The sequence below is a fragment of the Vicugna pacos genome, chromosome 16, assembly GCF_048564905.1.
Source record: "Vicugna pacos chromosome 16, VicPac4, whole genome shotgun sequence".
NCBI lineage: Eukaryota > Metazoa > Chordata > Mammalia > Artiodactyla > Camelidae > Vicugna > Vicugna pacos.
Window position 1 is genome coordinate 5,721,742 of NC_133002.1, and position 14,146 is coordinate 5,735,887.

Here is a 14,146-nt window from a genome sequence, read left to right on the forward strand (position 1 = left end):
GAGGCCCCTCCCCAGGCACGGGTGTTAGGCCCTCTTTCCCATCCTCAACTTTCCAAGTAAGGACAAAATATGTGTTAAAAAGTACGAAATACTGCTTTCTGCCTCAAACAAGCAACTCTGGCTCTTGTCAGCTTACAGCATCTTGAAGACGGACACAAGAGATGGAAAAGCACTCCACACAGCTCGGATGCTTTGATCGCCTCTGCCAGAAAAGCAGCTCAGCCCCCGAGTCCCCTCCTCAACCCAAGGAAGGGTCCGTTTCCTGTCATCCTAGGGACTAAATAGAAGGCTTGGGAGGGAGGCATTCCTGAGGATTTTCACAGGCAGATGTATTCTCACCCACACTCCCTCTGCACCAGGGTCCCGCAGGCCACAAGGCCCACAAGGCCCCCTGGGCGCTGGGTAGCCTGGAACGGCCCAGGCAAGTGCTCACCAGTGCTGCCCAGGCTGTCACTCACAGGGCAGGCTCTGTCTGTGAGGGCGCAGCCCGGATGCTGCGTGGCAGGCTGCCTGGCTGTCTGGGAACAAGGCCGCCACCGAGATGTGTGTCTGGGGCAGAAGGAAGCTCCTTCACCCGGGTACTCTTTGTACTGAGGGAGAGGGGCAGTGGGGCGCTTACAGTGGCGTCCCACCCTCGGCTGGATAGTTCTCTCTCTACCTAAATGGATTTGTCATTTCCCTCTGAACCCAAGGGGAGGGTGGGGACCCAGGAGAGGGCCTCAGGTAGCGGCACACAGGAGGCCAGGCTGGGAAAGCCGTCCCGCTCCACAGCCACTCTCTCTGCTCCTGGAGGTAGAAGATGTCACAGAGACACAGGGAGGCCTCGGAGGGCTGCGCTCTCTTTCCAGAGAAGGAATTTAATTTCCTCAAGGCAACCAGAATGGTAGGGCATTTTTCTCCCTGCAGTGACTCTCCCAAGGCCTGGTTCTGAGAACCCAGGGTCAGAGCCGGCCCAGCAACGCAGGACTCTTGTGTCTGGGCTGACACCACGTTTCCTGCTGGGGTAATTCTTCCCTTTGCCTTTATCAGGATGCAATCTACGTACAATTTTCATACTCCGCTGTAATCACAGAACTGCAGACTAGTAATTCACCACCTTCTTACCCAAACTAACTATATAAAATGACAAAAGGTCATTGAAAAAAAATACAAATCCTGAAATGAAGTTGGCTGTTCAGAAATGAACTGTTATTCATTACCCTTAGAGAATAAACAGTATTTACATTTTGGAGCACAACCATTTGTGCACTGGTTTGTCTGAGTGCCCTGACAGCTGGCTCCCCAGTGCAGAGGCCGATCTGGGGAGAGACGGCGGCACAAGGTAATACCCACTCCTACAGGCTTCTCCTAAGCCCAGTGTCTCTCAGTGGAGTCGGCTTCACATCACAAACAGAAAGCACTCCTGTTTGAAGAGCTCTTGTTTAATTTTGACCAGGCTCCATATTAAGCCGAGGTAAAACCTGAGGACATCCTGAGAAAAGCAGAGCACAGGGAACCAGAATTCCCTTCTGGGCTCCAAAGTACATTTACTCTGCATCTCGGATGACTTATTTAACTCCTCCTTTGCTTCAATCTCCCAGTCTGGAAAATGAGGTCATTTTCACTGACTTTGGGAAAAGGCATTTTGGCAGTCTGGTTCTGGGCATTGAGAAAGGAGCCAAAAGCCAGGGTGAACCCTAAAGGAGCCGGGTGCACAGGTGTCCCATCACACCCCTGCTCATCTGTTGCCACGGATATGCCTGGACGTGAGTGGTCTCCCTGGAAGACCACGAATGCCCGAGAGACAAGGCCACTTCTTCCGTTTCCTTTGTATTTCCCTCCCTGTACCCCTCACTCCCAAAGTGGGCCTCAGCCACAGAGAACGCTCAGCTCCAAACGTGGCCATCTGCGTCTTCTGACGGTTAGGATGGGAAGGAAATGATGCCGACCCCCTCGTTTGAAAAATGCGTCTCAGATTCAGAGCAAACGCACATTCATCTGGTCCTCACGCTGGCAGGGTGAGGGCGTTGTCCCCACTTTCTAGATGAAGGTGTGTCGGCCAAGTTAAACGGCTCACCCAAGCCCGCAAGCAACACACCCGAGGCTTGGGCGTGGTCGTTTTTACTCCAGCTCCACTGCTCGTGTCCCTGACTGCCCAGGGTCAGAGCAGGCCTCACATGTAGCTGACTACGATTCCTTCTCTAGTGCCACTTTGGTCAAGGTTAAATAAATACGGTTTTCTTCAATGTGGATAGGAAATTGATAATGAGATGATTTGTAACAAATGACTAAACGGCCGTCGCTTGGGCATCCCCTCCCTTGCCCTTTCCTGCGCTTCCTGGGTGAAGGTGGGAGCGACGTGGATTTTCTTCAAGGGGAAGCAGCTTCGCCCCACACCCCTCACCACCCAGGCATTCTGCAAACCCATGCCAGAGAGGATCCCCCTTCCTACCACCCAGTTACTCGGAAGGGACGATAACAGCCATTGGGGGGTTAAAAAGAGGCAGTGAACCCCCAGTTAATGAGTAGGAATTCAGCAGGCAGTGTAAGATAAATGGAGCTCTCTCTGCTTCTGCTGGAGTCAGCATGAACTGCGGCCCTGCGGCTTGTTTGTGGCAAATGGAGTGCGCGAAATATCAAAGGGCAGTGATCCAGAAGAAGACCGACTTTGACAAATTTTAAATTGGCCAGAAAGAAAACCAGCAAAAAAGAAAAAAAGAAAGAAAAAAAAGGAAAAAAAAAAAAAAGAAAATTATGCAATTTGCTGTGTCCTGCAATTGTGGTGCTGCTGTCTTTGTGGAGAATTAGTGGTAAAAACAGCAGCGATTGCTGGATACTGGGAGCAATTATGAGCCATCTAAGTGAGATGCTTATCAGTGGCTGAAGCATTTAGAGCTCTCTCTGTGTACAGTCCTGAGTAACCTGCTCTTGAGCTGCAGTTACTTTAATTAAAGTGTATGGGGTTGGTCAGAAGTAATTATCCTGTTTGCAGAAGAAAGAGGGGAAAAAAAAACCCCACCACCTCAACAATTCGGGTGGCAACAGATTTTAGAAACAACTTTGCCAATTTCTTGTTGTGTGTGTGCCTTTCCCACAAAACGATCAGGCAGCGGTGGGTTCGAGTTACTGGTGGTTGTTTCCTAATGGCAAACACTGAGACAAAAATAGGGTTCATGGTGACCCAAGCCACACTGTGTCTGCCAGCACGTGTGGTCTCTGGAGTGAGGGAGGCAAACACCCAGGAGTTTTTGTGTCTCTAGAGCGTGAGGATGTAAAGGGTTCACAAATGGTACTTTACTAATTAAATCACTCTTTGGAACACAAATGGGCTGGCATCTCTTTTTTTATGCCTTCATTCCCTGAGTTTCACTACATTTTAAAGACAATCTCTCTGTTCCTTTGGAAAAACAAAACCAAACCAACAAACAAAAGAACCTCGAGCTATTATCTTTCCTAACATAGCAAGGAGCTAAATGGGAGACCTGGGCAGACAATCAGCGTTTTAAAAGAATCTGAAACTCATTCAGACTCCGGGTTTGACACAGGGCTCCCGTGGTTTAGTTCAATGTTCAAATCGCAAGCGTCCTCCAAGAGCTCCCACAACAAATGAGCAGCACAGGAATGGCTGGAAGCACCGAGCGTGAGTGGTCCAGGGTGGCTGCTGCCCGGCCTGTCTGGAAGCACACCGTGCACAGTCTTCACTTCCATTCCTCCAGCTCAGGATGGCCCCAGAATGCCGCCGGGGCAGGGCTCTGGCTTTACCACCCCATGACACTGACTCTCACACCCCTCAGAAAGGAGGCGGGCTCATCCAAGGAGACGAGCAGAAACGGGATATTTAAGCCTAGCATGTTCTCCCCCTGATCAGCCTGCCCTCAACAGCCACTTCCAGCTAATCATTCTTTACAAGGACATCCACAAGCCAGAAAGATGGGCTGTTTGAACCGTAAGGGAATATCAGAAGAAAAATCGGGTGACTTTTGGTTTTTTAGGGCCCACTTTCCTTCCTATTACACACACAGTTTCATTCTACCAGGGTTCTTACCATATAGAGGACAGTAAATAAAGATTATCATGAATTTGATCAAATGCTTCAGTGCCTCCTCCCCTGGCCTATGAACGCACTCATTACAAATCAGCTGAACGGCTCATTGATTTGCCAGGAGAACGGGCAGACATACCCAATCGCTCAGCCAAGTGGATGTAGACGGGGTCCACCCGACGCATGGTCTTCACCAGATCCTTTCTGCGGAATTTGATTTCTACTGTTCCTTCTGGCTCCAGAACTGACCCCCTGGATCAGAGAGAAAGAAAGGGGAACAAAACAAAACAGAAATAGAGGCACTTTAAAGGAAGGAGACAACAGAATGAGGCCAGTTACAATCTGTGGACCAGGAAATAGCTTCATTATGGTTTTGCCCACCCACGGTTCACATAGTAACCCCAGGGAGAGCCGCAGGCACCAGAGAAGAGTCTAAGTGGGGTATGAGAAAGGCCTGGCAAAAAAGCAATGAAAATGATTCTCATTACTACACGAGCCTACGTCCATCTCAAAGGGAGAACAATACAGATCCCATCACCTGTAGCTCATAAGAGTAACAGGAATCACATTTTTCGAAAAAAAAAAAAAAGATGGTGTAGGCACAGTGACAGGAGAACCACCTCCATCACTCAGGTGGACGATGCAGGGTGTGCGCCAGTCAGTCCTACACAGGACTTCAGCCTGCTGGCGGCACTGAGACACGCAAGGCCAGGCCAAGCAGCAGAGGAAACGTTCTGCCCACTGCTATGGAAATGGCAAAGCGAAAGGTTTCAGCCACTTCTAGTGCATCCTAATGATGTCCTATTACCAGGAACGTACCCTAAACACCTCAAAAAAAAAAAAATTATAGCTAATGCCTGGCACAGCATGGCATTGTTCCAAGTGCTTACTTAAACATCTTCATGATAGTCCCAGGCCCGGTCTACATCCACTACGAGGTAAGGTATTACTAGCCCCATTTCACAGATGAAGAAACTAAGGTACAGGAAGGTAAGAGACTTGTCCAAGTCTAACAAGAGACAGAGTTGGATCTGAAACCAGACAGTCTTGTTGTAAAGTCTGCAGAGGCACTATCTCCAGTCTGATATCAAACCAGGGGCTAAGTGAGGACTTCTAAGTCCCTAAGAATCAAACGTTAACCTAGTGATTTGACAATAAAACTGCTGGACTCTCCTAAGCAGCTTCTGAAGTAAGAGGCTGAAATTTTGGGGAAAGGAGAGACATAGGTGCTCTATAAAACGACTGGATGTAGGAACTGGTATGGAAAATGTCAAGGAAATATGATGAGATTTACCTAATTTGATAAGGGTTGAAAACAGATTGTGAAGGGAGGCTGGATTTAATCTGTTTTACTTAAGTGTTTTCAGGTACTCGATGCCTAATGGAAGCCTGGGATGCTCTCTTGCAGTCCTTTGGGCGCTGCAAACACTGTGTTCTCCAAGCCTCCCAGAACACCAGAGTGAGATGCTGGACTGTGGGGTAGATGCTTTGGTCTGAAACATAGAATTTGGGGGCTGTGGTGCACCTCCACGACCACCCAACTCGTTCTACAGACAAGGAGAAGCAGCCCAGGCAGGGTGAGGGCCGCTCCAAGCTCCTCACTAGTCAGCGGCAGGGCTGGTGAAGACCCCAGGACTCCAGACTGACAACTCAGTCCTTCCGCTCCAACTCGCTTTACGCTCCCTCTGCCACTTACCTAAGAGAGGCTGATAGGTTTATCTGAACAACATATGGGAGGGAATCGCACAGAGTTCGGGGACGCCTGGAATAGAGGACCTTGTGGTAAAAGAACCTGGGGTTGGGGGCCACACTGTGAGAGCCTGACTCCAGCCTGGTTCCCGTCTCACGCCAGCGGATGCTACTTAGAAAGCCTGTTTTTCTGACCTTGGTGCCCTCTGGGGATAGACAGACTCAGAGAGAGTACCCTTGGTTATAATGCTCCCCAGGAGGAAGCACTCAGCTGGAGGATCCCTAGAGGCAGTGAGCAGAAGAGAGGAAGGAGTGCTACCTGCTTTCTCGGTCAGCGTACATCTCCATGTGCCGGGGGTTGATGGTGGGGTCAATCACGACCCAGGAGCCGCCCCGAAGCTCGGCCTGCGGAGGAATGTAAACCATCACAGGCTGGGAGCACTCCCGCAGGCCATCCACGATGTAAGCACCGAACTTCAGCACCTGGTCGTACATATCTGTGGAGGGTGAGACAAATTGGGAACCATGAAGAGTGCTTCCAAACACCGTTCACACTGTGGTACACAGAGAAAATAAGGCTGCTCACAGCCAGAGGCGACAGGTCTGGGGGTGCAGCTACCCTAGGTCCTGTCTGGCCACCCTGAAGACTAAAGTGATTGGTGTCTCCACCCGTGTTCTATGTAAGACTGCAGGGGAATCTTCAAAAGCCCACAAGAAGTATATTTTCTTTCCTAAGATTCTGTGTGCAGGCCCTGTGGGTTGCATATCCACTTTACATCCTCCCTGAATTTCTGCACTCAGGTCTCACCACATTAATTCACACTTGCTCTACAAATGTTGAGTATTTTTCATGTCAATATGTGATCTCTCGCACTACATTAAGTTTTCTAGAGGAACTACCCAAGCTCTTTTCAATTCTTCTTGTCTTCTTCTCATCGTGATACTCAGCATACTTTAAGCCCTTAAAAAGCACAGCAAATGGAAATGGATCCTTCAAAAATTTTATCTTCAAAAACTGCATCTTTCCTCTTTGCATCCCCGGGGTCCTGTCCAGTGCCTGAAACATAGTGTTCAGTGTCTGCTGAATAAATGAATGGACACATACATGCACTTTGGAAAGAACATAGCGAGAAAGAAAAATTAATTCTTTATCAGCCGCATTTTTATCAGGGTATCAATGAGAGAAAAAATTAAATGTATTTAATTGGAAATGTATTTATTGTAAATATCACACAGCTGCATAAAAAGAAGAGCCACCTCTTCACTATGCTAAAGACTATACTTCGTAACCCCCCCAAAGGGATTACAAAAGGAACCCTTGGTGCATAGTTAGTCCTTGGAAAGCAGGACCAGTTATTTATTTCCCAATAATTTATGACTTCCTCCCATTTCCTAGCTCACTGAAGTCTAACCATTGCTAAAGTTTTAGGTTTATGAGTCCAGATGTTCAATGAGTATTTTGGTGGAACCACAATGGATCCTTTTGAAACACCAAATAACAGGTTCAACTGAGTTCAAACTTTCCTATCAAGGAGAGGATCTCAATTTGGAATAAATCAATCTGGAAATCCAAAGCAAAGAAGCATTTTTCAGGAGGTTAAGAGCCAACCAAATAGAAATTGCTTTCATTGTAGTTACTGGCAAATTAAACTGCTGCCTCCTCCGAAGTAAAAACGACTCTCTATAGAAGCTGTCAGTGAGCACGCTCACGGCAAGGCACAGGCCATTCTCCAGTGCCCAACCTGGCTGGTCCGGGAAGGAATTCCAAACATTCGGAAGATGCCCCAGGGAAAACCCCCTACTCTGTGTGGAATGTGAATGGTCACATACTCCGTGTATGTGATCAGAACAAAGACGTTTATTCCTTTGGGAGGAAAGCAAAGACCAAAAAAATTTACTGCTAATTACACAACTGCTCTATGAAGAGCAGGGAATAAAGGACTTTAAGCGCTTCACACTAATTCTGTGGTTATGAAAATAATTGCTCAGTTCAAATTATTTTAACTAAATTAATTCTTTAGTGGATATTTCAACCAGTGCTACATAATAAAATAATTGTGTAATTAGCAGTACATTTTTCAGTGCTGCCAAGAGTATGGTCTCAGAACGAGTAACGGAGAGGAGTGGCCCTCAGCGGCGTCACGTGCAGAGAAATGGGAGGCAGAGATAAAAGGAAAAAGGGAAACAACAGAAAACAGCACACAGAAAAGCCATTCCACGTGGAAAAGGAAAAAGTAAGTTAAGAGGTAAATGATCAAGTTTCCAGCCTCTACACTCACTTCTGTTTGTTAAAGACATGTCTGCATCAAAATCCATCTCTGTACTATGATTAACAGACCCAGCTCCCCAGAAAAGGAGAGGACTTTATTGAAAATGTACCCCCATTTACTTAATTAAAAAAAAAACAACACTTGATTTTACAGTATAAGCAAATTGTTTGGGATAAGTAAGTTGAGTATGTGTGTGTTTTACTTTTGTGAAGTGGACTTTGGTCCCTCCTGTTCATCTTTTTTTTTTTAAACATTTTTTTTATTGCTCCTGTTCATCTTCATGGCTAGCTCACTGTATACCAGGGAGCGTGGTTACACGTGCACACGCGCACGTGCACACACACGCATGCCATTTAATCATCAGAAAAATCTCATAGCCAAGTGACAGGCCACTAAACCGAGGCTTAAATAGTAAGTGGCAGAGTTAAGACTTTGAATTCAGGTCTCTTTGGCTCCAGAGTCCACATTCAACTACTTCATTCTTAACTCATCACTCTTACTTCAAGGAAAGAGCATGAAGCTGAAGTAATCTGCTTTCCAGCATCTGATACAATGGTGGGGTGAAATAAAAACCAGAAAAGAGACCTGAAAAAAATGAGTATTTCTAAATCTTGCCTGAGGTTTTGGTATGTTCAGAAATATCAGAAATTGTACGACCAGCTATGTGAAGGGCTTGGATCTGACTGCAAAACAATTATCTCCAGGCCCCAAGACTGTGAGCAGAAAAGGGGCATCAAACTTCATGAAAGCTGACAAGCTAGAGACTGAAAACAGTGCCTCCATCTAACCTGGAACAGCAACACCCCACAGTCCAAACCATCACAACACTCAAAAAGCAACAAAGGCTATTAAAATATAAACAAGCACACGAACACACAAACTCTACAAACAACACGCTCGTCCTGAATCACAGCTGCCCCAAACCACGTATTCTGAAAGGCAGGCCGAAGCAATTGGCAACAACCGGGCACACATTTGTTTGAAATCCCTTTCTATTTAAGAGTCAGAGCACAAGCAGAGCCAAGAGTAGCAGGGGAGGGCGGGGATCCCAAGGGTTTCAACTAGAAATCAGCCCAGGGAGTTGTAAAGCTATGCATATGCCGCCTGTCAGTTCTCAGGCCCTGAGAAAGGCAATGGGAATGGAAAATACTGATAGGTTCCTCCTTGGAGAGGCGGGAGCCTGTGGCTTTCTGAGCATTCGGAGCAAAGCACATCTGCATGAATGGTGATCACACAGTCTTTCCAGTGTGTTCTCAGCACCCAGGCGCCAATCCTGCCTCGGGCCTTCATTGTTACACAACATGGATAAACCGTGGCAGCCACATGTACCAGACAAGGGAGCAAAGCGGGTAGGGGCATCCCCAGGGCCCCACGCCCTCGAAACTGGAACAGATCTTACTGGCTTGAGGCAAGATTATGTGTTAGAAGCTGAAGGTAAGCGTTAGGCATACACAAGCTGCAAACACATAATGTCTCTCATGAGTTCATTATGGCCGGCTGACACTGTATGTCAACATCCAAGTAATCAGAGACTTTAAAATGGACTTTCATTCCAGTTAAAGTTTTCAATAAATGTTTTTTTATTGTTATTTATAACCTGTCCCAGGAAAAAATAATAAGTATAACATGAAAAACCAACTGAGAGTGACCCTGTAGCACTAGCAGTGAGGAGCTTAATATCACTGGGATTTGCATCCTATCAAGCTATTCATGCTGAGGCTGGGACCCTGGTGCTAATTTCTAGTAAATTTCACGCTTGATGTCTCCCTGTTGTGGGTCATTGCCGGTTCGTCTAAATAAACTGCTTCCAAATGGCTCTTCCATCTAAATATTCAGCCAGTTTTTATAATTTAATTTTGCATTATGCTGAATAGCCTTCCGGCCAGATAGAGCTCATTGGGAAGAAAGCGCCAATACCATCTTGACATGCTTTTATTTATTTATTTATATTTTTACTGCTCGAATTAGACCTCCTAGGCCGACTAGTAAAGAGTTTTTTTTTTTTCCCTCCACTAATGTCAATTTTCAGCATAGCAAGAGCTGTCTCTAATCTTTTCCTACTCATTACACACAATTTTGGAGTCATTTTACCCACAGTGCAGTCGGCTCCTGGCTGTGTGTTTGTGTGCACTGAGGGATGGCATAATTGTTTATTTTCCCTCCCTGCATAATCCCCAGCCAGTATTGGAACCAAAACTGCAAACATCTCCCCAAGGGATATGGAATGACTCTCTGCTTAGGTCCCTTTACATGAGATAATATGTCGGAAACATCCTGACCTGTATGTAAATATGAGAGGAGGGCGATCTTCCCCTCCTGCTTTCACACTGGTCTCTATCTTCCCCAAAGCTTATTCGACTTGAGTGATGTGTAAACGGACGCAGCAGCACCAAAATCCAGAAAACAGAGCTGGTCCTGCTCCACATCAGGCCAATACCTCATTTTTGATTAGGAGTGGGGGAAGGGGGAAGTAGGGAGTAATTTTTAACGAATACAGGCTTTAGGTCGGGGATGATGAAAAAGTTCGGGGTATAGGCAGCAGTGACGGTCACACAACACTGTGAATGTATTTAATGCCGCTGAATTGTACTCTTACAAATGGTTGAAACGCTAAGTATTACGTTATGTATATTTTACAATGAAAAAAAGCCATAATTCATTTCTGAGCTCTTGCAGTTTCTGGTTACAATAACCCCAAAGCAGAGGGGAGGTGGGTGGGTAGGAACTTTCTCAGGAACCTAGATGTTCTGATTCTCGGGATATGCTAGTAGATCTGGTTCTGGTCCGAGGCGCTAACCTGTGCTATAGGAAGTAAGACAGATCTGTGTTCTCATTTTTAAGCTAAATGATCTCGGGAAATTTTCTTAACCTAAGTCTCAATATATGTAAATTGGGGATGATACTATAACTCACCCCTTGGAGGTGCTTCTTGTGATGATTACGTAAGATGATGCATGTAAAATGGTTAGCACGGTTTCTGGTGAAGAGAGCTCAATGGCTCTTAACTGCTGTGGTTACTGTTACAGGGCTAGCGGTCAGGCTGGGCCTGAGCCAAAATGTGCAGCAGAATTCAAGCTTTCCATACAAGCGGCACGTCACAAACTTTTGAACTCTACGTCTGCCAGGACGAAACGGCCAGGCTGACTTATTACTCCTGAGTAATGTCAGGAAGAGTGAATCCTCGACGGCTCCCCGGGAAGAGAGGTAACTAAGGAGTAACAGCATTGCATTCTCTCCTAAGCCTTGATGTCACTCCTCCAGCCGAGGAATCTGGGATCAGGTGAAATCTGATGCTGAATGAACCTCACATACATAAATGAAAGGGATTTCAGCTCCCCCACCCCATACAGTACCTTCCTCCTTTGAACACTGTGCTGTTCTGTTACACATAGGGCTTTATCATTCTGCGCAAGACATTTTTCTTGACTCTTTCAGGCAATGTCTATTTCTGACTTATTTTTGTTTTCTCTGAAGTATCTAGCTAGCATGGTTTCTTGCACATAGACACTCAATAAAAATGTGCAGGATTGACTTGTTTAACCTATACTCTCAGTATCTCATGGTATTTCCCCTGATTTATTATCTTAGTCAAAAAATAATTCACCTTGATAGTCTAGGAAAGTATACAAACACTAATTAGCATGTATAGTCCAAGCCTCTCCAAAGAAAGTATAAAATGTGGTAGTTCTCCAGTAAATATGGACAAAGGGAACTTTTCAACTGAAAAAACAACAACAAAAAAATTGCCCTAGTTGTCCACATTTTGGCAGGGAGGCCTGGCTATACAAAGGCAGGGGTTTCCCTGGCCAGGTGAGGGAGAGTTGTTAGCATAAGGCTCTAATGTCTTTCCACACACAGCTGATGACCTACTAGAGGGTAACATTCCCAGGCCTTTCCTCCCTCAAAGCTAGAGATGCTCCTGCCCCAAGCCCTTTCTGGGTGCCTTAGGGAGAGCTCATTCTTTCACAGTGTCTATGTCCTACCTCTGATCGCTCTATTTCCTCCAGCAGCATCCACCCCGCCTCCTTCCACTCCCCTACCTCATTCCACTCCTTCAGAACCTCGGGTCCTCCCTGATGACTGAAGTGGACACTCATCAGCACAGTCATCCCCTCCTGGCCTCAGCATGGCCATGAATCTCTGGCCATTGGAGAGAGAGCGTCGCTACTCTGAGAGGTGGAGTACGCTCCCTCAGGCTTTCCCTGAGCTGTCCACGGTGGCTCTGCACATGGAGGACCCTCGGTAATTGGTGACACCAGCACAGAGCAGAGGCTTTATAATAATGGCCTAATACACTGGCGCCACAGGCCCAAGGCTGTTGTTGGATAATACTAAAACATATCACAAACTGCCACAAAGAACAGCCTCTGGTAAGGAATCTGTTCATTTTCTTCTGGTGAAGGCTAATTTCAGAATCTATCTTGGTCATGGTAGAGCATTCAAGACTAACACCAACAAACAGTAGGCCCCGAAAAGAGGGACAGAGACAGGCACAACCACACTCCCCAGGACCATCAGAACAGCCCGCCAGTCCCTAAATCCACAAGAGCAGCCCACCAAGGCAACACTAGCAGATCCTTCTGAAATTCTGCGTGGAATTATAAAAACATACTGAATTTTCCCACCCAAGTTACAACTCAGAAGATACCTCAGAGGGAGCACAACCCCCAGGAAGCCTAGGGTGATGGGCTGTCAGGACACCCATGGGCTCTGCCCAATAAATACCCGCCACTGCAGTGTTCAGGGGAATCAGTGAGGCCCCAGGGCCAAGACACTCACCCTTCATCCCACCAGAGAAGCCTCTCCAGTTGGCAAAGACCATCAGAGGCAGCCCTTCACGGTTGAAGTCCTTGATAGCTTGATAGGTCTTAAATGCGGAGTCTGGGAACCAAACTTGGCCAGCCTGCTGGATTATCTATTGAGAAAAGCCAAAGAGGAAGACGCAATTAACAACACAGCTTGAAGGGGAATCTCTCCAAGGAGAACCAGGTTTCACTGTTAAAAACTCAAAAGCGAGCTGAACAAAAATCATTCATCAAGATCATCATCTTGGGGGTTGGGGAGGGTAGAGCACAAACTTGGCATGTATGAGGTCCTGGGTTCAATCCCCAGTACCTCCTCTAAACATTAATAAATAAACCTAATTACCTCCCTTCCCCTACACCCAAAAAAAGAAAATTATTATTTTTTAAAATCATTTTTGAAGTCAAAAAGAAGGATCCTGGATCTTTGACTATTAAATACGACTCTTTTTAAGTTTTGATTACACCACCGTTCTTCAATCAAGAGGGTGAAGCCTTACTGCTTCCAAGGAAAGAATGCAGTCTGAGGAATTCTTGTTCGAAGTCTCCCAAAAACAATTTTACGTGACTCTACACCAACCAAAGCAAGTCAACTACACAAAGTCTCCAAGTCCTCTCACCTCTGTGCTTCTTGGCACAGCTTTCCCTGGACTGTGGTTAATCAACGGACACTTGAGGTGACCCTGCTAAATAACCGCCTCTTGTCTCCCCTGCCCCTTGTTTTCTGGAACTTGTCAGGGTGTGGAAACCTAACCACCCTTTTAAAAGAGCTGGGCTGTGGTGTTCACATTTGGCCTTTGGGCAGACTTCCTTATTGATTCCAGTAGGAGCTCTTCCATGGGTGTGCTGAGAGAATCTGGGGCCAAAGAGCCGTCAGCACATCTCAGCTGCCTTTCTGTAAGACCGTGTACCCAACAGAAGTAGACTGTTTTCTAGCATCAGCAAGACCACTGTAGAGGCCTATTTAATTTTGCAGGCAGGATTTAGCTTGCAGTCCATGTAGTCATCTTAGAAGAAGCACATGATGGTGTGAAGTCATTCAAGACTGCTGGCTGCCCCCTCCCCTAACACTGGCGTTTGCAGTGCTTCCGGTATATCCATGGCTCTGCGGAAGGGAAGCGCGGCTCCAAGCTCAGGCGCTCAGGGTCCTCGAGGTGACCTACCTTGGCTTCAGAATCCAGGTTTGCAGGATCAGCTGGGATACTTAGTTCCACTGTTCGGGTTTCGACAGCAACTACTCCCACGGGAATTCCTCCCAGCCTGATAAAAAATGAGCCGCATAAGAACCCAATGTATCTCAGCATTACAGCTAGTCATTCATTCTCCAATCCCACATCAAAACGTGGGGTGGCAGGCAGGAGTGG

At 46.6% G+C, this 14,146-nt stretch overlaps 1 protein-coding gene across 6 annotated transcripts in view; it reads right to left on the minus strand.

Annotated features, from left to right (window-relative positions):
- ACACA (acetyl-CoA carboxylase alpha) overlaps nucleotides 1-14,146 on the minus strand; it is a 222,571-nt gene that overhangs the window by 20,796 nt on the left and 187,629 nt on the right. For all 6 annotated transcript variants that reach the window (XM_072940295.1, XM_072940294.1, XM_072940296.1 and 3 more), the window contains 4 exons: nucleotides 13,946-14,042; nucleotides 12,760-12,895; nucleotides 6,030-6,207; nucleotides 4,161-4,273 (listed from right to left, as the gene is read on the minus strand). In XM_072940295.1, the coding sequence (XP_072796396.1) occupies nucleotides 4,161-4,273; nucleotides 6,030-6,207; nucleotides 12,760-12,895; nucleotides 13,946-14,042 (524 nt within the window). The remainder of the gene's footprint in view (nucleotides 1-4,160; nucleotides 4,274-6,029; nucleotides 6,208-12,759; nucleotides 12,896-13,945; nucleotides 14,043-14,146) is intronic.